The sequence below is a fragment of the Pinus tabuliformis genome, chromosome 2_2, assembly GCF_031772625.1.
Source record: "Pinus tabuliformis cultivar Carrire ecotype Pingquan chromosome 2_2, CPIR1, whole genome shotgun sequence".
Lineage (NCBI taxonomy): Eukaryota > Viridiplantae > Streptophyta > Pinopsida > Pinales > Pinaceae > Pinus > Pinus tabuliformis.
In genome coordinates, this window is record NC_142300.1 from 925,565,144 (window position 1) to 925,585,043 (window position 19,900).

General features: G+C 33.4%; 2 protein-coding genes across 2 annotated transcripts; both read left to right on the forward strand.

Annotated features, from left to right (window-relative positions):
- Positions 1 to 1,032: 1,032 nt before the first annotated feature.
- LOC149196106 (cysteine-rich receptor-like protein kinase 2) lies at positions 1,033 to 13,353 on the forward strand. The gene is made up of 6 exons (XM_089408170.1): positions 1,033 to 1,132; positions 11,857 to 11,976; positions 12,317 to 12,456; positions 12,543 to 12,753; positions 12,843 to 13,077; positions 13,179 to 13,353. The coding sequence occupies exons 1-6, from the start codon at positions 1,033 to 1,035 to the stop codon at positions 13,351 to 13,353; spliced, it is 981 nt and encodes a 326-aa protein (XP_089264296.1).
- An 87-nt stretch (positions 13,354 to 13,440) lies between these two features.
- On the forward strand, positions 13,441 to 14,049 carry LOC149196107 (cysteine-rich receptor-like protein kinase 42). Its single transcript, XM_089409046.1, has one exon. It carries the CDS (start codon positions 13,474 to 13,476, stop codon positions 13,816 to 13,818), a length of 345 nt encoding a protein of 114 aa, XP_089265172.1. The 5' UTR covers positions 13,441 to 13,473; the 3' UTR covers positions 13,819 to 14,049.
- Positions 14,050 to 19,900: the final 5,851 nt, after the last annotated feature.

A 19,900-nucleotide genomic window follows, 5' to 3' on the forward strand; every position in this document is an offset into this window, starting at 1 on the left:
AAAACGCACAGGTTCAAACTTTGACAGGTCGTTCGAATTCGTCGGAGGGCATGCGAGGGCGTTCGGGGAGTCGTTCAGGTGTTCGTTTAGGGCTGAACAACCGTTCGGAAGATCGTTTGGTGAGTCGTTCAAGAAGTCATTCGAGGTGTCAAACGGGCGTGTGGAAGTCGTGCGGGAGTTCATTCGAGAATCCGTTCGGAAGGTCGTTTGAGGGCGTGCGAGGGCACGACAGGGCATCTGCCCGAACGACCCGAGTTGGTCAGATGGTGAACTGGGTGAAGTCTTGAACGAGTGACACGACCCGTCGGTGGGCGAGTTGGGCGCTCGGTCAGAGCATTCGACGCGTTGAACGAAACACATTAAGGCGAACGTGAGGAGGCAAATGACGAGTTGAGCAAGAGTCGTGCGGGCGACCGTGTGGGCACGTCGATGAGCTGGGCTAACCAAGTTGTGCCGGTGAATGTAAAAATAATCTAAGTATAAATTTGGGGTTTCCTCAAGATTGTAACTTATACATATATTATTATTGTGGGCAGACTCATTACAGGGAGTTGCCCCTCCCTTTATACTGTTGTGCATTTCATGGTTAATGCTGTTTATGGTGAATGTTAATGGTTTCCGCTGTGTTATAATGAAAACATATACTTGGTGAAATTGGAAAATAAACTAAGTATCGAAAGGAGGCGTAGTCCACGATTGCAAGTATTGGTGAAAAGAAAGTGGTCGGTGGTGTCGCACCTCCTATAGTGCGGTTGGAAGAGTACCGCCAGTGTAGGGCCGTGACATAAAGCCTCTTGACGTTCGCCCCCAAGGGAGCGACGTTGTAGATTTCCAGCTTAACGACTAGTCCATTATTGTCTTCTAGTAATGTCACGATACTGCATATCTTGTGGGCATCTGCGCACAACATCCCGTAAACCACGGGGCCTCGATGGACCTCCTCGACCTTCAACTCGTCAAAGGAAATGGGGTTCAGCTTTTCCAGCGAAGTCGAACAAGCTGCACCACCGCTGCTAATTGTGTCAATGACGAATGAGCGTATCTATACAGTGCCTTCTGCTGGGGACCTCAGCTCACGGCCGATCTCATCGTGAAGCTGGAGGAGCGCTCGCTTATCGAATCTTTCCGAGGCGTATTTGATGGCAGCTCGCTTCTGCAACAACTAGAAGGCCGCCATTAAACCATACAGATCCTCCATCCTTTTAATGTCTTCCTCTTCTTCTCCTTTTCTCTATCCCCTTTACCACGTTCTCTTATTTTCTTGCGATGCAGCTCTGTTATGTGCCAAGTTTATATTTAAATACGAGAGGCCTGCTCTCACATTTAACTAAAGCTAAACCCTTCACACGAGTGATGCAACGATTACTCTGCTTCTTTCATAAGAAATCCAACCACTTTCTTCATGGAGACTAAAGATGGTTCCTTCCTCGATTAAAAGCCAGTTCCTTCCATCCTTCATTGTAAGGGAAGGTAGTTCCTTCCTCATTTAAAAGTTACTCCCTTCCTTTTCTTTCTCTTTTCTTTTTGTCCTATTTTGCTAAAGAAAGGGGTTGCTGTAACGTGATGTTGCTACCCTGTGAATTGTGATTGTCGTGTCGACTGTGTACAATAATAAAAGCCGTATTCTAGTTTTTATTTTCTAGAAAATAATAGAAATTTAAACATTATTTTTTTTGATAAAATTTCGTTAAAAATTTGACAATTTTAAGTTAAAACATTCTGTTTTAATATTTTGATATATTTTACAAATTTTAGATTGTGCTAAATTTATTTTTATTATAAAAACATAATTAAAACACTCTTACTATCAAAATTTTAATATATATATATATATATTCCTAAACCTTTTAACCTTTTAGCCGACGAAATTGCTGCTCCCCAGCGAACGCCTAATAAAAACAGTTTCAATAGACTTTTTATTTAGGCATTTGACTCTGCTTTATTTCAGTGGAGCACAAAGTAAACTTTAGAAAATAGGATATATTTAAAAGTTTAAAATTGTGAAAAACATTTTATATATACAATTTTAATACTTAAATTTATTATTTTAATAATTTTCGATAAATTAATTAAATTATTATTTAATAATAAAAATAATTAATAATTATATTAATATGACATATGTTTTAAATAAAATATATATTTTTTAATATATAAATAAATTTAAAGTTTGGAAAATTTTCAAAAAATATACGATTTTAAATTTATATCATTTCACTAAAATTTCTAAGAAAATTAATTAAATTTATCATTTCACCGAAATTTTTAATAAAATTAATAAATAAAATAACAAAAAACACATCAATATTATTTATTTATTCAAATGAGGTGGAAAGTGTCGGTTTAGAAGTTATTTAAGAAAGTGATGGTTTAGAAGTTATTTAAGAGGACAGTGGTGTGAAGTTTCTAATATGGAGAGCTTACATTATGGTTTCATTTATGCAAAAGCGAGGTTGCCCTCCAACATATATGATATTGCTATAGAAATCCCCTCTTGTAGGTGGGCATTATTTGGATGTTGTAGCGAAGGGTACAAGTTGGAGAAATGATGTCATTTTTTTTGGTGATTATATTTTTTATTTTTTAGTGTGAATTTATTTGTTATTGATCTTGATATTAAGGAAGATTAGGTTTTTGTGGGTGTTGTGTAGATGAATGGTGTATGGGTACAAAGAAATTTGAGAGTTTAGAGATAATAAGATTTGGGGTTTGTTGTAAACTGTGAAAATGTGTACTATTAAAGCACTTCTTAAGGGCTCGTTTGGGCAGACCAAGCACAAGTTTTATTTGATTTTGATGATTTAGATACCCAAATGCAATTCTTATTTAATTTTGACAATTTAGATATCTTTAAATCACAACTACTTAAGCTACAAATTATATGTACAAATCATTTCAAAAATCACATAACCTCATATATATATATATAAAATCTAAAAATATTAATAATATAAAATATTATATTTAACTTTATAAATATGAATGGTCTAAAGAAATTGCTAAATAATTTAATATATGTAAACGTCTTTTCCTTCTAAAAACTAAAAAACCTAGCCATCATAAAAAGTTGTATTCATCTCGTCTAAAGTATTATATATATACATAATTAATGAAATGTAGACATCTTTTCCTTTTGAAGGAAAAGGAAAAAAACCTAGGGATTTTAAAAAGTTGAATTCACCTACCTATGTGTTAAACATAGGAAGAATACCGAGAATATACTTATTATTACCTAATTTCACACTTACTTTAATTATTGTTTGCTCAGATGGATAAGAATTGCTTTATTTTTAAAAGATTTAAAATAAATTCTATGGGTTACATGGATAAGAATCACTTTATTTTTTAAGGGTCTAAAATAAATTTGAATCATCAAAATTCAGAATGATATTGTGTAATCGTTTTTAAATAAAATTAACATAACTATAAAGGGGTGGAATGAGATTGTAAAAAGAAATTTGGGGGACTATTTTTCTCAATAACACAAATGTATCTTTTTTTAATGACTACTCAATGTTATAAAAAGTGATGGAATAATGACTACTCAATGTTATAAAAAGTGATGGAACTAGAAGGAAATTCATGGGATTATTTTGCTCAAAGACATAAAAAGTATTTTTAATCACTATGAGATGTTTCAAAGATAAGAAAGAGGGTTTAAAGAATATTTAAAATTACATACGGAAAAATTTCAATATAATTTTTAAAATATTGATAATTATAGTTATGGTTATTAGAGATAGAAATAGTGGTTAGTTTGAATTGTTGTAATGTTGATGTAGATGGAAGGCTGTTAGTTTAACTATGATTACTTATAATCAATCACAATCAATTATTGTCAATCATAATTAATTATTGTCATTTTTTAATGTTCATGGTTAATCTTCATTAATCATGGTCAATCATCATCAAGTATAAATAGTCGACAATATTTAACGATAGTCAATTATATTCAACAATGGTTTATTAATCTTCCTCTAGTATGTCAATCATCAACTATTACAACCACATTAATATGTTGATTGATGTCATTTTCTGCCTTTTGTATGTCAATCGATACCATTAGTTTTTAAAGGTGGAAAATATCATTGATCAATATATATCACCCACTTTATTAATGTGAATTTACTAGTAGTGGACGAAATGGTGCCAGCCCAAAAACATACTAAACACAAATGGAATACTATGCTAACTCATAAATAGTCAATCATTTGCTCCAAATTCAAATACACAAATACACAGATTTAACATATACATATGTAATTCTCAACATCATAAATACATAGGACACAACTAGCTATAGCTAATTAGAGCGAGTTATCCTTTGGATTTATCTTGATTAGGTCAAAGTTGATTAGGAGCGAGTGAGACCAAATCAAGGTCAAAGTTGTTCACATACATGTATTGGTAACCCATGGTATTTAGGCCCATGCTATTGTAACGAAATCTATTTTTACAGGGGTGTGAATAAAAAGAAGAGGGTGAAAGAAGTGAGTGAAATGTAATATTTTCATTGTTATTGTAATAAAAAACTACTAATACCTTTCCCCATGGTTTTTCCTCGAATGAGGTTTTACACATAAATCTTGTGTCCAATGAAAGAGTTAAAAAAAAAATCAGTTTATTTTTCTACTATCTTTTATTAACAGTTGGTGTCAGAGCTTCACGTGATGTAAGCTAGGCACTATGCAGAGTAATATAGTAAACGACATGGAGAAGTAGAATGGGGTCAATTTCACCCTATGGAAATTAGAAATGGAGGATATTCTGATTCTAAAGGATTAGTATTTACCAATTGAAGAAGTGGCAAAGAAACCCTCAACAATGACACATGAAGCTTGCATGTTGTTGGATACCAAGGCCATTTCTACAATTCATCGGTACCTAGCAAATAGTGTCTACTTTAATGCAGCAGGTGAGAAGACAACACATGGGCTATGGAAGAAGTTGCATAATTTATATGATAGGAATACGACATCAAATAATTTCTTTTTGATGATGAAGCTATATAACCTCAAGATGGAGGGTGCTTCAGTTTTTTTTTTCCCGAGGAAAAATCAGCAACTTTCTATTAATAAAATAAAAAGTTACATAGAGTAGATGCAAAATTGCATTCCGGAATTGTCCTAGGGGACTAGTGTATGTGCTTAAAGCACAATAGCTAATCTACAAAAAATAAAAAATTTAAATTACATTTAGCCAGATAAACTGATTTTTTCTTTTTTCCCTTTTTTCTTTTGGACTTTTTGTCAAACCCCAAGTGATGGAGTAGTAGTAACAATTGCCAACTCATTATTTCTTGAAATGTTTGAGGCTTCTATATCTGAATCTAAGCTCTCAAAGACATGAGATCGCTTAGTTCCACCCGTGCCTTGATTGTGGTTGTTTTCCTCATGTTGGTTCTTGAGAATCAGAACCATTGTTGAGTTATTTGGATTCTCTTCTTGTTTGTTCTAAACCTTCTCCTTGTCTTCTCCCTCCTCTTGAGAACCTTGTTGATTTTGCGTCTCCGGTTGTTGTTGGGTCTCATCCATTTCTTCGTGCTCATCATTTGATGAAGGAGGGTCTCGGAATTGCATCCTTTTTTTCTTTTGTGATCTCTTTTGTGTTCTTTTCTTTGCTTGTTTGCATGTTTTCTACAAGTGCCCTATTTTATGGCAAATCCGACATCAAAAGGCAGTGTTTTCAAAATCTAACCACTGTGTCCACTCGAAGTCTTGATGTTTCGGGAGAATACAATCCAGAAGGCCTTTACTTAAATCCATCTCCACACAAATATGGGCAAAAGTGAAGATACCATTGTCCATTCTTTCTTGATCCATTTTTAGGAACCTTCCCAAAGAGTTTCCAATGCCTTCTTGGACCCGGTGGTGCCAAAAGGGGAGTGGAATGTTATGTGGCCTTACCCACACTGGGATTTTTGTAACCACCATTGATCTTACATCAAAACCAGGAAACTCTGGGGTTACAAAGAGACCCTTCCTTCCCTAAAACCATGGTCCTTCATTTATGACATAATTAAAGTCTTTTTGAGTATCAAACTGAACCGCAAAAACACCTTTTGCACACAGATAAATGTCACAATCTGTGGTCCAATTGAGGTAGATCCACACATTTAGATCTTCATATTTGGGCCAGAAACTATTAAATCAACATATGATAGCTTTTTCTTGCAAATTAGTGAAGAGACCGCTTACTTCTGGTAATTCTATAGACAGATATGGGGCTTTCTCCATCTTCTCTACAATGTACGGACCTGGGATTGTCAGATTTGGGTTTTGTTTGTCCTGTGTGGCAGCTTTCCCTCTTAATGCATCCTTGAACGAAGTCGGACCCTTACCAGTCCAAGACGATCCGGGTGGTATGCTTGCTCCTAGGGCGCCACCTTGTAGTCTTAAATTCAGGATAATGGTAAATTTCCTTTGAATACCATAGTCTTTCAAATGGACCACATCCTGCAACAAGTCTACTGTAAATCTACACTGCTTTGTCTTTTCAACTCTGTGCCTCTTCTGTAGACTACTTCACTTCAAAAACTTATGTTTCCATTCCACATTGTATATTTTATAAGAAAGCCATATCGGTTGTTTATATTCTTTGCAGGAATATGAAATGAAGCGTTGTCTCTTGGTCTTCTAAAAACTGTTCACAAGCTTGTCTCTTCATTTTTAGTTCTCAAAGAAATTTTGTAATATAAAATAGAGTTGAAACAAAATAGCTCAACTAGTAATGATTACAAGAGACAAATCATATTTGTATTATCTTGTATCATACATTTTTTATTTAATGAAAGCATATATTTTGCAGCTTGTGTCTCAATATTTTATGTTCCATTTGACAATGTTTAACCTTCCCATTGATTATCATAGCCTTTGAACTTCACATCACTTTCAGCCTTTGCATTTCAAGCACTCTTGCAACAATGGCATACATCATGAATTAATGTCAACACATTCATCTATTATGACAATTTGACATCAATGCCAACAATACTAATACCCTGGACTTTCCAAACAAATGAACTATATTTTCATGCAATAACATTTCAGTTGGTCAGCGATCCTTTGTTAACTCTGTCGACACACATTTATTATAACATTTCCCATCCATTCCACGAAGAGTGCATGCCAAGCGACCATAGATATGAGCAGATGGGTGGAGTTGTCGCGCTGTGGAACTCGGATTAGGATGGGAACCCTGCACGATAGATACAGGAGGGTGGAATCCTTTGGGCGTGGATTTTGAGGAGGAATATTCTAATAAAGATTTTGTTGTGGAATTTGAAGATTCTTTGAGGGGTCCAGAGATGACAGTGGCAGAATATCGCAGGGTTTATATTCATTTTACTCAGAATTTTGCAAGGATTTCACTGGTGCAGTCAGATCTGGATTTCGAGCAACAGATCTTAGGGCTTATGACATAAGACAACATGTGTCATTAATGTTTTGGCACAAAGTTTGAGGTAGCCTTGCACAGGTCAGAAGGTGGTCATGTTTATACTCTAAAGTCATAGAATTCCGAGATGAAGTTGCTTGTATGGAGTATGTTATAGTTTGAGTAGCTCATTTTTAGGTCATCCTCACGATTGGAGGTATAATGATGCATTTTTCCATGTACTCATTTTCATTTTTGCCGAGATGAACGAAGTGACCTCCCCACCATTGAAGAAGAGCTCAAAGATGTAGTACACATTGGATGAACTTTGTTATCAAACATTGTGTGCATTGTCATTTATGGTCTCTTTTAAATTACTTCTTCTTTAAGTATTTTGCATATGTGGTTTCTACATGCTCTTCTAATGTAATTATACTAACATCAACCGAAGAAAAGATATTGGATAATGTTGATATCATAGGCATACCAGATCAATCTCAAATGAAATGTTTTATTATACTTCTCACTAATTATTAAATTGATGTGGGTGATTACTATTGTAATCATTGTTTCCAATTGGCGGTCAAGGTCGATGTTGGAAGGGATGAATTCTGGTGCTACCGCTATCAGGAAACACATGAGATTGAATTGATCAAATTTAGGTTCCATGGCCAACTCTGGTTTGGTAGGGTTTGGTACATCAACATATCTTATTCTAAGTTAATTATTTTATTTTTTCTAAAACAAAATTGAACTTTGCACTTTGGGAAATATGTAATGAAGCCGGTTTCTTTTCAATATGGGTCACTCTCATGCTATTATGTGTTTTATCGTACTCCATTGTCAAAGCTTGGCATATAGGCTTCAATCATCATGTTATTCATTCTTTAAAGCAACCTGGCATTCATTGCAACAACGAAGGGTGAAGTTTATTTCAAGATGCATACATGAGAAGGATCTCAGCAATGAACAACCAAGAGCGAAGTTTCTTTCAAGAGGCATACATGAGAAGGAGCTCGAAAATAAAGAAGGGGCAGTTATTTTATAGAAATCTAGGGCATCATATGTATTAGGTTCATTAGGTAGATTTCTTTAGGATTTTGAAATTTTCTTGTGATTTCTCTTTTTCTTCTTATTAGTTCTTCTTTCAATTTATTGTGTTCCTTTCATCAATACAAATGCCAAATAATGAAGATCACAATAAGGGACACAAGATGTAGGTTCTTAGTCAGGGCAAAACCCCTATCTAGGGGAAAACCCATTCCAACTCTTCCACTAGTATATTATGATAAAATTGAGACAAACCAAGACCTTAGACCAGATCGAAAGACCTTCCTCCTCCACCAAGTCATCCCTCAAACTGTTCTTTCAAGCTCCAATGATCAACTGCAACAATACTGCATCAAAGAAAGAATTTTGACCTTACTGCTTCAAAATTTCATCCGAACTTCAGGTCTACAACTTTGGCCCTCCTGCATCTTTAGATTCTTTGCATGTGTGAGGGAAAGTGAGAGAAAAATGAAGTTTTCTTCTTCGCTAGAGTTTCTCCTTTCTTCACTAGGATTTCTCTTCTTTTCCAAGCCTTTTACACCCTTCCTTCTTGCCTTCGCTTCTCCTTATAATTGCAAAGTGAAATTCTTTAATTGGATGCTCAAATAAGTCAAGTAGCACCTCAATTTATAGTGGTTGTAGCTACCATAATGAGGCTGACTTGATGCACTTGAGGCCGACTTGATGGAGGAGGCCTAGATGAATCATTTTACATCAAAATAAATAAATTTCTTGATAGATAGAGCCCAAGAAGGGTATTTTACATGATGACACGAACAAGGACACTTGACATAAACATTAGAAGGCTGCAATGGAGGTTTTGACCTATTAATCATTGACCCAAGCATGAAGCCCATGCTTTAATAAGTCAATTTATGCTAATAATAATAAAAAAACCTTTTTCTTTCTTTTGACCAATACAATTATGAAGAACGACATTAGTTACATTCTTCAACAGTTATCAATCACACCATCAGAGAACAAACTCGTTGCCACCCAGTTCAAAGTGTCAGTACAGGATAGCCTGCTCATAACTATGTCCACATAATCAAAGAGGGTGAAACGTTGGCAAGCAAAGATGGTGGATCTCAAAATATTTTCAGGGCATCACAATAAGTCAATGAATGAAAATGCACCAGCAAAGAAGAAGGACATTGCAATGATGGAATTTCGTCCAACCTCATCCACCCATAGCCCAGGGAATGGTCATGGTAATTCCCTTGGCCCAAGGCTCTAGAAGTAGTTGACACAACTAGATCATGGCCAACAATTATATGTATCTATTGCTTATGTTTCAATATTCTAGTTTTATGGGATTTATGACATGGAGAAAACATAAAATGTTGGTTTCAAACTGTAATAGTCCATTTGTACAGTGTTGGAATTTCGTCCAACCTCATCCACCCATAGCCCAGGGATTGGTCATGGTAATTACCCCAACCCAAGGCTCTAGAAGTAGTTGGCACAACTAGATCATGGCCAACAATATATATATCTATTGCTTATGTTTCAATATTCTAGTTTTATGGGATTTATGACATGGACAAAACATAAAATGTTGGTTTCAAACTATAATAGTCCATTTGTACAGTGTTATTTTTAAATTGTAATAGGCCATCTGCAATTGTCAAGATCTAAAACTACAAATGTATTTGTGAAGCATCTACACAAATGCTATATCCTTATGTAGAGTATTTATTAACTTGTTTAAGTTAATTATTAGAATGAAATTGTGTTGATATATTTTATGATAGTTTGGAGGATACATTTTATGCAAATAATAATCACGGGATGGCACAGTTAGAATGTCGCAACTGAAAATATAGGATTGGCAAGATTTTGAGCCTAGGCATTTTCTTCATGTGTAGAATTTCAATGTTTTGTTTTTATAATACTTATTTTTATTTATTTTAACATATTTGTGAAAAAATGAATATATTCATAGCGTTTTTAGGCTTTTATATAAATGAGAGGGCTTAATTTTACATTTTTCCTAATATTAATGGACAAATTGCTCAAAATCAACATTCTTCCACATGGATGGATTTAATGTTTAAATAATTCAATAAAAATGTATTTTTATAAAATTTTTTGCTACTAAGATTGTTGATGACCCTTTTTCAAGTTTGAATTAAAGGGATAGTTTATTAATTTTTTCTAATAAGATAGTTGATGAGTTTTTGAAGTCTTAGTTAATGACAAAATTCCTCAATATAAAATATACATTGATTTAAATTTTGTAGATATTTTTATAAAAGTTTTAACTTTATAATTTCTAATAAATGAAAATTAATTTCTTTTAAATATAATTTTGTCAAATTTAAATACAAAATATAAATTTATAATAATAAAATTTTATAAATTTGTATGGTTATAAGTGATATGTTGTTATAAATTTGTATAGTTATAAGTTATATGCCATTTTATTATTAGAAATAACTAAGATTCTTTAATGCACTATATTCATATAGATATTCCTTTTTTTATAAGAAATATATAAAATAAAATTAAAACATGATTAATGGAATAATAATTGTGAGATAATTTTAAACCTATAATCTATTTAAACTTGTATTAGATTTCTGTTAGTCACATTATTAATATTCACTAGAGATTTGATAACGTATAATGTGCAAGCCTACGCTTTAGAGATTTTTATTTCGAAATTGAAATTTTGGAAAATAACGTATAATGTGGAAGCCTACGATTTAGAAATTTTTATTCCGAAATTGAAATTTTGGAAAATATATAAAAATAAATCTAAACACCATTATTATAAAAAGGGAAAGATCAAAACACAGTCTTAATAATAATAATAATAATAAAAAAACAGCCTTAAAAAAGATGCCATAAATTTAATATAAATTTTAATTTTATATACGTAGTAATTATTAATATGTTTCATATATATATTAACCATATATAATTACCAATGTGGTTGTCGGTCGTCTGTACCATTGGTATATCTGTTTGATATTTAGGCCGATAGGCCTTCCTTTGGAACAGACTTTCGTCGTTCCTTTGGCTCTCCTGTTGACACGTGGACAGTCATCCCTTCATTGTCTTTTTCCTTCAGATGTTAACACCTGGCGTGTACATTTAGCAGGCATTCAACATCTTCTTCAATTAATTGTCATGCCAACGCCTCTCTCCATGATGATGGTGTGCTCGAATCTTCACCCACTGCATGAAGCGGCAGAAATATCCGCAAATTTGTTACAAATTCCTGTAATTCCTGAACAAATCGTTACAAATTACTCCTGCTTTCTTCGACCATATTTGTCTGTTTTGTGCTCTGCAGGTTCTCTTCCACGCCCTTTCAAAACGAGCATTGACTATATACAGCTTCGCACAGTGTGGGAGAGATCTGTCCCGGACAAGCTGCGGATCCTGCCTGACTTTTGCCTTTGAAAATATATTTGCCTGCCAAAGTGGAGCTCTTTGGGGCACAATTCAGATCTCAGAACTGCTACTTGCGTTACGAGGTCTATGAATTTTTCAATACCTCTGTTCTGTCGCCGCCACCAGGGGAAAGTACTCCAGTGTCTTCTGGTATGTTCTTCTCATATTTTACATCGAAAAGATATTGTTTTTAAGATTTTGTTTTGGTGAAATAAAAGATATCCAATTTAGTTAGAATTGTTGTGCAAATTTTGCAGGAGGAAAAAAATCTAATGTCCTCGGAATAATTCTGGGCGTATTAGCTGCCATGGTTGTATTAATTGCGATCATAGGCCTTTGGAAGTGGAAGCTTTTCTCTCGACGGAAGCTTCAGGATCAGATTTATCGAACTAGAGGTCCAGAAATTGCTAAATTGTTTAGCCTCGAGGATTTTCAGCTTGTGTCTTGTGAACTGTTCACCAATTTGTTTACCTTGCAATGGGTTTCGCAGGTGACCAAGGAGAGATTAGCTTAGCTCCGAGTATAGCGAACGCGGAACTAATTTTCAAGTACGATTTTCTGAGAGAAGCTACCTCCAATTTTAATTTGGAGAACAAGCTTGGAGAAGGGGGCTTTGGATCCGTATTTAAAGTGAGCTCTTGGTCCTGCATTGAATTCAATTTCATATTTAAATGTAATGGAAAACAGAAACTAATTTGAAGTTTATTGATGTACAGGGAATTTTACCAGACAACAGAGAGGTTGCAGTGAAACGGTTGTATATTTGTTCAAGGCAGGGAGATGCTGAATTTTTGAATGAAGCAAATCTCATCAATCGTATTCAGCACAGGAATCTTGTGAAATTGCTTGGTTGCTCCGTTGAAAACTCCGAAAGGCTACTGGTTTACGAATACCTTCCCAACAGTAGTCTCGACAGGATTCTATTTGGTTTCTACTCACTCTCAGTCGCTACATATAGATCATAAAGTCCTTAGTTTGTACATATAGATTGCTAATCCCTTTACTGTGCATTGCAGATGCAACGAAACGCCATTTACTTGATTGGAAAAAGCGGTATGAAATCATAGTTGGAATTGCACGTGGGCTGGCCTATCTTCACGAGGAATCTGAGATTCGGATCATCCACAGAGATATTAAAGCCAACAATATTTTACTAGATGACAAACACAGACCCAAAATAGGAGACTTTGGGTTAGCCAGGTTTTTTGCAGATGATCGGAGCCACGTTAGCACTAGAGTTGCAGGAACTTTGTAAGAATTTTCCCTACCAATGAAATGTTCGAGGTTCCCAAATAATTCATTCGGTTAAGTCTTTAAGATATGGAGATTTGATTAAATATGGCATTTTGCAGAGGTTACATGGCCCCTGAGTACGCTTTGCGTGGACAGCTGACAGAGAAAGCGGATGTATTCAGCTTTGGAGTCCTTCTACTTGAGATTATTAGTGGAAGAAAGAATCAGAGTTCGGGTGAAAACATGGAATTTCTCATCGAACGAGTATGTTTCCTGTGGTTCTCATCTTTCTAATCGAATTTTTTTCCTATATGCAGAGCTTCTTGTGAACTAAAGTTTTTATTTTTATTTTTTTTGATATTGGCCAATTACCAGACATGGAGATTGTATAAAACAGAGAGAGCTTTAGAAGTTATGGATCGGACATTGGATGACAGTTATTCATGGGAGGAATGCATTAGAGTGATTAAAATCGGTCTTCTGTGCACGCAAGCGGTTGCAGCGTTGAGGCCTTCAATGTCCCGGGTGGTGTGGATGCTGACAAGTGAGCGAGAAGATCTTCCGTCGCCCACAAAGCCTGCTTTCATAGATCTGGATGGTGTGGGGGTACACAACGTAGGTAAGCGAGGCAGAGTTATTGACCCTGACAAAGCATCAAGCAGTAATTGGTCATCCGAAGCACCAACTTCTTCTTCAGCACCTTCCGATATCTACTCTGCAGCAGCTGATCCTTCATCGAGCATTCTGGAGACAAGGTGAAAGTCAGCCAATGTCGGTAGCCTCTCGGCAACATCCTAACCATTACCTGCTCAGACGGTAGGAGCAGCATATTGTCGAAGAGCATATGGTAGAACCAGGGTAGGATTACTTGCAAATGATTTTAAACACTAAAATTTGTATCTTCCTACAAATTTGTTTGTATCTTCCTACATTATCTACGGGGTATGGCTGACGCCTCGGAATGCCTTTTAAACGAAGAGCAGTGAAGCATCTGCTCTGGGAGGTTTAAACGTAAACTATTCTTTGCAAAGAGGTTTAAATATAAGCTATCCATTCATTGAGTGGAGTATTGAAACTTGGGCTCATTGATGGTCGTCTTGGGTTTCTATTTTATAAATTAAGTATTTTAATGAACTATGTGTAACGTTTGAAATCATGAAGAAGTCTCCATCTCGGGGAAGCTTTTCGATCTCTTGTCCACTCACACGTACCTCACCACTTTCTCGTCGGTCATTTGAGCAGGTTTGGATCTTATGCAATGACTGTGGAGTAACTTCTGAAGTAATTATTCACATTGTTGCACACAAGTGTCAAAGTTGCAATTCTTATAACACCCGGCAGACCAGGGGAGGTCCTTCTGCAAGTTCATGTAGATCTCATCTTTTATATTCTCAAATGTTCAGATTCATGTATCCCTCTTTACCACTTGTAAGGTTGCCTTAGCACTGATTATGTGGCATGAAAAACAGTTGTACTGCAAATTGCTATGCAGTGGCATACTGGAAGAATTCATTGTAACCGCTGAGTTTTTGCAGCACTACTCTACGGCTATTAACATCATAACACAGTTGACATATCTCGCTGCTTGCAACTATGTTGACATAGGAGAATGAGGGAGAAGTTTCCTATCACATCCTTTACATATGATATGTCAAGAAAAGGGAAATGTATGTTTATAAACCGTCTTCCCATCATCGCGATGAAGCCATTGGAAGGATTCCTTCTCACTTATTCCAAGCCCTATCATTCCAAAATCCATCTTCCATCCATCAACTCTGTATATATTTTTCTCCCATACTCCTAAAATTGTGAGCATCATGTAATCTACCTAGAAAGTTTTTGATTTGCAATTGAATCTGATACATATCTTACTTACAAAAAATTAGTAATGGTTTAGAATGAATATGTTTCCATAGTATTTAATACAACTGAAAAGCCTAAATCCAGTTTCATATATCTCACATTTACTCAGGTTGAGTTTATGGGTTCTTTTTATGCCTCATGACACAGAAAGCGTGAATATCCAATTCAATTTATTAAGAACAGGGCATGGTAAACTCATACATGAACACTTAAACAACTTGAGATTTCTATGATAATATATGTGTAACCAGAATTCCTTACTGCTTTTTAGTCCGCACAAGATATTCTCGTTACTTGCTTAAATGCAAATATTTCTATTAAGTTACTATTAGCAATTGTAATGAATTTCTGCTATATCTTCCGAAAAGCCTAGCTTCCAATTACAAATGTAGTTCAAGTTTGCTATTTAAATTTTGTATTAAATTGGATTCCGAAACTTGTTAAACAATATCTGCAAATTCCCTGATTTATTATTCAAATATCCCCATGGTCTTAAGATAAATTAATGAAATGGTCTCACTAAGAGTTATTCTATTGTTAAGCAGCAAAGGCGGATCATGAAGTGTAATTGTCTGTTGAATATCTCACTGCTTGCAACTATGTTGACATAGGGGAATGAGGGAGAAGTTTCCTGTCACATCCTTTACAGATGTTATGTCAAGAAAACGGAAATGTATGTTTATAAATCGTCTTCCCATTATCGCGATGAAGCCCTTGGAAGGATTCTTTCTCACTTATTCCAAGCCCTATCATTCCAAAATCTGTCTTTCATCCATCAGCTCTGTATATATTTTATTCCCATACTTCTAAAATTGTGAGCATCATGTAATCTACCCAGAAAGTTTTTGATTTGCAACTGAATCTGATACCTATCTTACTTACAGAAAATTATTAATGGTTTAGAATGAAGATGGAGACTGTATCCTCACAAAGGGAGTACTATCTGAGAAAGAAAGTAATCTTAACAAAGGGGATGATACTGACTTGAATATTTTGTAATTGTGACCATGGACAGACCACTGGTTAAGGTAATTGTAAAAAACACAAGTTATCAATTGGTTCATAAATGGTATTACCGACCTTTTTAAATTTGTTTGGAAGATCCTATGTCTCATATTCTATGATGGAATTACCTTGTCGTTAGTATACCATCACACAGTGGAAACTATTAAATTAATTAATATGTTTCCATAGTATTTAATAGTTGTGAAAAGCCTAAATGTGGTAAGAGATAATAGTTATTCATTGTTGGGATTTAATAATTTTTCCTCTAATTGTTATAATCATATTGGTAACTGTGATTTGCTTTTAATCCTTAATACACAAATTAATACATTTTTAAACATTTAAGCAATCCTGCCTGAATTGTTTACTGGTGGTATTATTTTGCAAAGGTGATGTTTTATTTGTATTTGAGGTGGATGCATTTTGATTGTTTTAATATTGTGAATTATATGTCGTCTTAATTCTAGCAATGACTTAAGATCTCAAATCTTGTGTTTACTTTACAAACTTCATCTTATGTTTTAAGCATTTTTATTGCTCATCCAGACTTCAAGACCCAAACAATAGTGTAATTAGAAGGCCTTTAGCTAGCTCAAATTGCTCATCCATTAGGCTTGAACCAACATCTCTTCTAGAGAAATTCAACAATTCTAATTTAATAATCCTATCGGCCTCTCTTTGTACCTTTTGGGACAATTGCTAGTAGTATCTGTTTTTAACAAAAGTCGACGTTTTATCCAAATACACGCACGTCATAAATATGGCTTCTTATTTCAATTGAATGTCATTTTCGATGTTTTACGGTTAAATTAAATCGTCAAAAACGATAAGTGAGTCCCGTGCGACGTTAAATTTCAAACTTGAATTATATATTTTTTATTTATATTTTGTAAATGTAAATATTTTTTTATAGATATAATGAACACAATTATATTAATAAATATGGTTTATATATCTAGCTTTAATTTAATATATTAATTTAATCTAGAATTTTTTTGAATTTAAAATTTTTATTTTAATTCAATTTACCATATATTTTAAACTTTTATATTAAATAAGCAATTTAATTTTTTTAAGGATTTTTGCTCTACCATGGGTATCACTGTTAACACTCACAAAACAAAAATTATGATTATCAAATCCAAGAAGGATACTTACACTAATTTTATGTATGACAATAGTAACTTGGAGGAAGTGTCTTCGTACAAGTACCTAGGAATTGATATTCATCACAAGCTCAACTGGAACTATAGCATTGAGAAAAGGATCAATGTGGGGTGGAAAGCTTATTTTGGTCTTAAAAATTATTGTAAAACGACAAACCTCGTAATGTGGGATAGAAAGAAGTCCCTCTTTGAAACTTTAGTCACTCATGTTATCTTATATGGATGTGAGGTTTGGGGTTGCAATATCTCTAGAGAATCCTGGAGAAAGATTGAGCAAATTCAGAAACACTTTATAACGTATAATGTCAAAATTAAAAGCAATACACCCTATCGTATTCTCCTCATAGAAGTGGGCATTTCCCCTATCGAGAGCCTAGCTATGACTAGGCTTCTGTTGTACAAGCACAAACTCAATAACATAGGAGACCATAGACTTCCTAAGCTAGCTTTAAATTCCAACGAAAACTACCTAAGGCTCAAACGAAGTTGGTATAAAGACATCGGGCTCTGGTTAAACCATTGGGAGATCGACGAGAATGTTGCACAACAAAACATTAATAACATTAAAAATATTGTTACTTCTAAGTTCAGAGAAAAATTGTGGTGTGAGAAAGATTTAGCAGCTAAAAGAAAATTAAGATATTATAAGGAGGTTATCAACCCCACCCTAGAAGATCAAAAGTATCTCTATGTTTTAACTAGCTCAAAGAAGAAAATTAATATAGGCAAGATTAGAACGAACTCTCATGAGCTCCATAGTGAAACGGGTCGTTGGGCAGTTCCTAAAACACCATGGATGGAAAGGATTTGCCATCTCTGTGAGAATATGAACATCGATGATGAAAATCACTTCCTCTTAGAGTGCCCCGCGTGCAACCACATTAGATCACACTGACCTTCCTAGCCTTTTACGATGTCAAAATTATAGTGAGCTTGGGAGGCTTCTCTCGATACTTTTTAAACATAGAAATAAAATCTTAAATCAAACTAATAATTAGTTTCTTTAAGTTTAATAGACCAAAATTTAGTCTTAATAAACATTGACCATCATTATCATCATCATAATAATAAATTCAAATATATATATATATATATAATATTAATACTGTTGTTAACATACACTTCTATTTCAATAGTAAACTTTAACACATCCTATGCATGTCTACTTGCTAACCAATCCGACGACAAATCAAATCTCCATCTCCACGGCCTTGATTGTTTATTATCGCATTTTGTTTATTTTTTAACCTCGCTGATCATTATTTATTAGCTAAGTTTTTTGTTTTGAATTTAAGGTTTCTATTTTAGTTTAATCCACGGCCATCACATATCTTGAATTTTTGTATTAGATATGGTTCACAAACATTTTCAATATTATATATATATATATATATATATATATATATATTAATTAATTAATTAATTAATTAAAGTTAATATACAATTATATGTTATTTGGCGTGGAATAACTTAATACACTTAAATTTATTTATTATTAATTTAGGTCACTTTTCAATAGCTACACCAAATGAGTGTCAACATTATATTTCATAAATAATTTTTTAATAAATTACAACTAAACTATTTTTCACAAATTATTTTATAATAAATTATTAAAAGGAAGAAAAGATTTAAGAAACTAAAAAAAATTATTGGTAAACTTTTCATATTGTGCTTTGAATCATGTATTAAACAAAGAATATTAATTTAACTTCAAATCTCAACCAATCATTTTATCGAAAATATAAATTCCTCAACCTAATTTTAATATGGATGAAACCTCTAGCTTAAAAATTAATATAAATATAAATATCTTTATTTCCACAATCTTATTTATATTATTAAAAAATGAAAATATAACCTGAAATCATTATACAAATAATAAATCTGAAAGATAAAAAAAAAAAAATTTCATCGATGATATTTATAACCGTACATTAACAACTAATTTATTTTATTTGTTTATTTATTTGTTTATTTATTTTTATTTTATCTTATTTTTATTTTTATTTTTTATTTTTTATTTTTTATTTTTTATTTTTTATTTTTATTTTTTTCAGAAAGATGAAGGAATTTGAAGTTGGAGTCCCAAAAAGCACAGATTGCTTATTAATCCATATATAAAAATAAGAAAAAATCCCATCCATGATAATTATAACCGTACACTAACAATTAATTTTTTATTTTTCAGAAAGATGAGGAATCTGAAGTTAAAGTCCAAAAAAAGCTCAGATTGCTTATTAATCCGGATATAAAAAGTCCAGATTGCTAATTAATCTGGATATATACTATGCTATTTTTATGGAATCTGAAGTTAAAGTCCCAAAAAAGCTCAGATTGCTTATTAATGCGGATATAAAAAGTCCAGATTGCTAATTAATCTAGATATATGCTATGCTGTTTCACGAGGTATTTCTATGGTCCTTCTCAAGGGGATCTTCCTCTTTGTAGCATAGGTGCCGTTAAAAATACATTTTAAAATATTTAAATATCTTAAAATACATTTTGTTTTTTCAATACTAAAAAAAATAACAAATTATAATATTGAAGATCTTAATTTTTTTTTTAATATTGTTGTAAATAAAATTTTATTGGAGAACAAAACACATAGTTTTACATTCTCATAATATATTATAAGAATTTATGTATTCATATATATTCAATTATACCATAAATTATATGATACCCAATATAAATTGAACTTCTTGCAAATTTCATATTATAGTAAACAATATAGATTCCAAAATATCAACTAGATTTAAGTTTGGAATGTAGCCATATATTAAATGTATATAAATATTGTTTCA

What these genes read in the sequence shown, in the direction of transcription:
- LOC149196107 (XM_089409046.1), top strand. Translation starts at nt 13,474, where the DNA reads ATGGATCGGACATTGGATGACAGTTATTCATGGGAGGAATGCATTAGA.
- LOC149196106 (XM_089408170.1), top strand. Translation starts at nt 1,033, where the DNA reads ATGAGCGTATCTATACAGTGCCTTCTGCTGGGGACCTCAGCTCACGGC. An exon ending in AAGTACTCCAGTGTCTTCTG is followed by an intron (nt 11,977 to 12,316) that starts GTATGTTCTTCT and finishes TGGGTTTCGCAG; the next exon opens with GTGACCAAGGAGAGATTAGC. An exon ending in TCTCGACAGGATTCTATTTG is followed by an intron (nt 12,754 to 12,842) that starts GTTTCTACTCAC and finishes TGTGCATTGCAG; the next exon opens with ATGCAACGAAACGCCATTTA.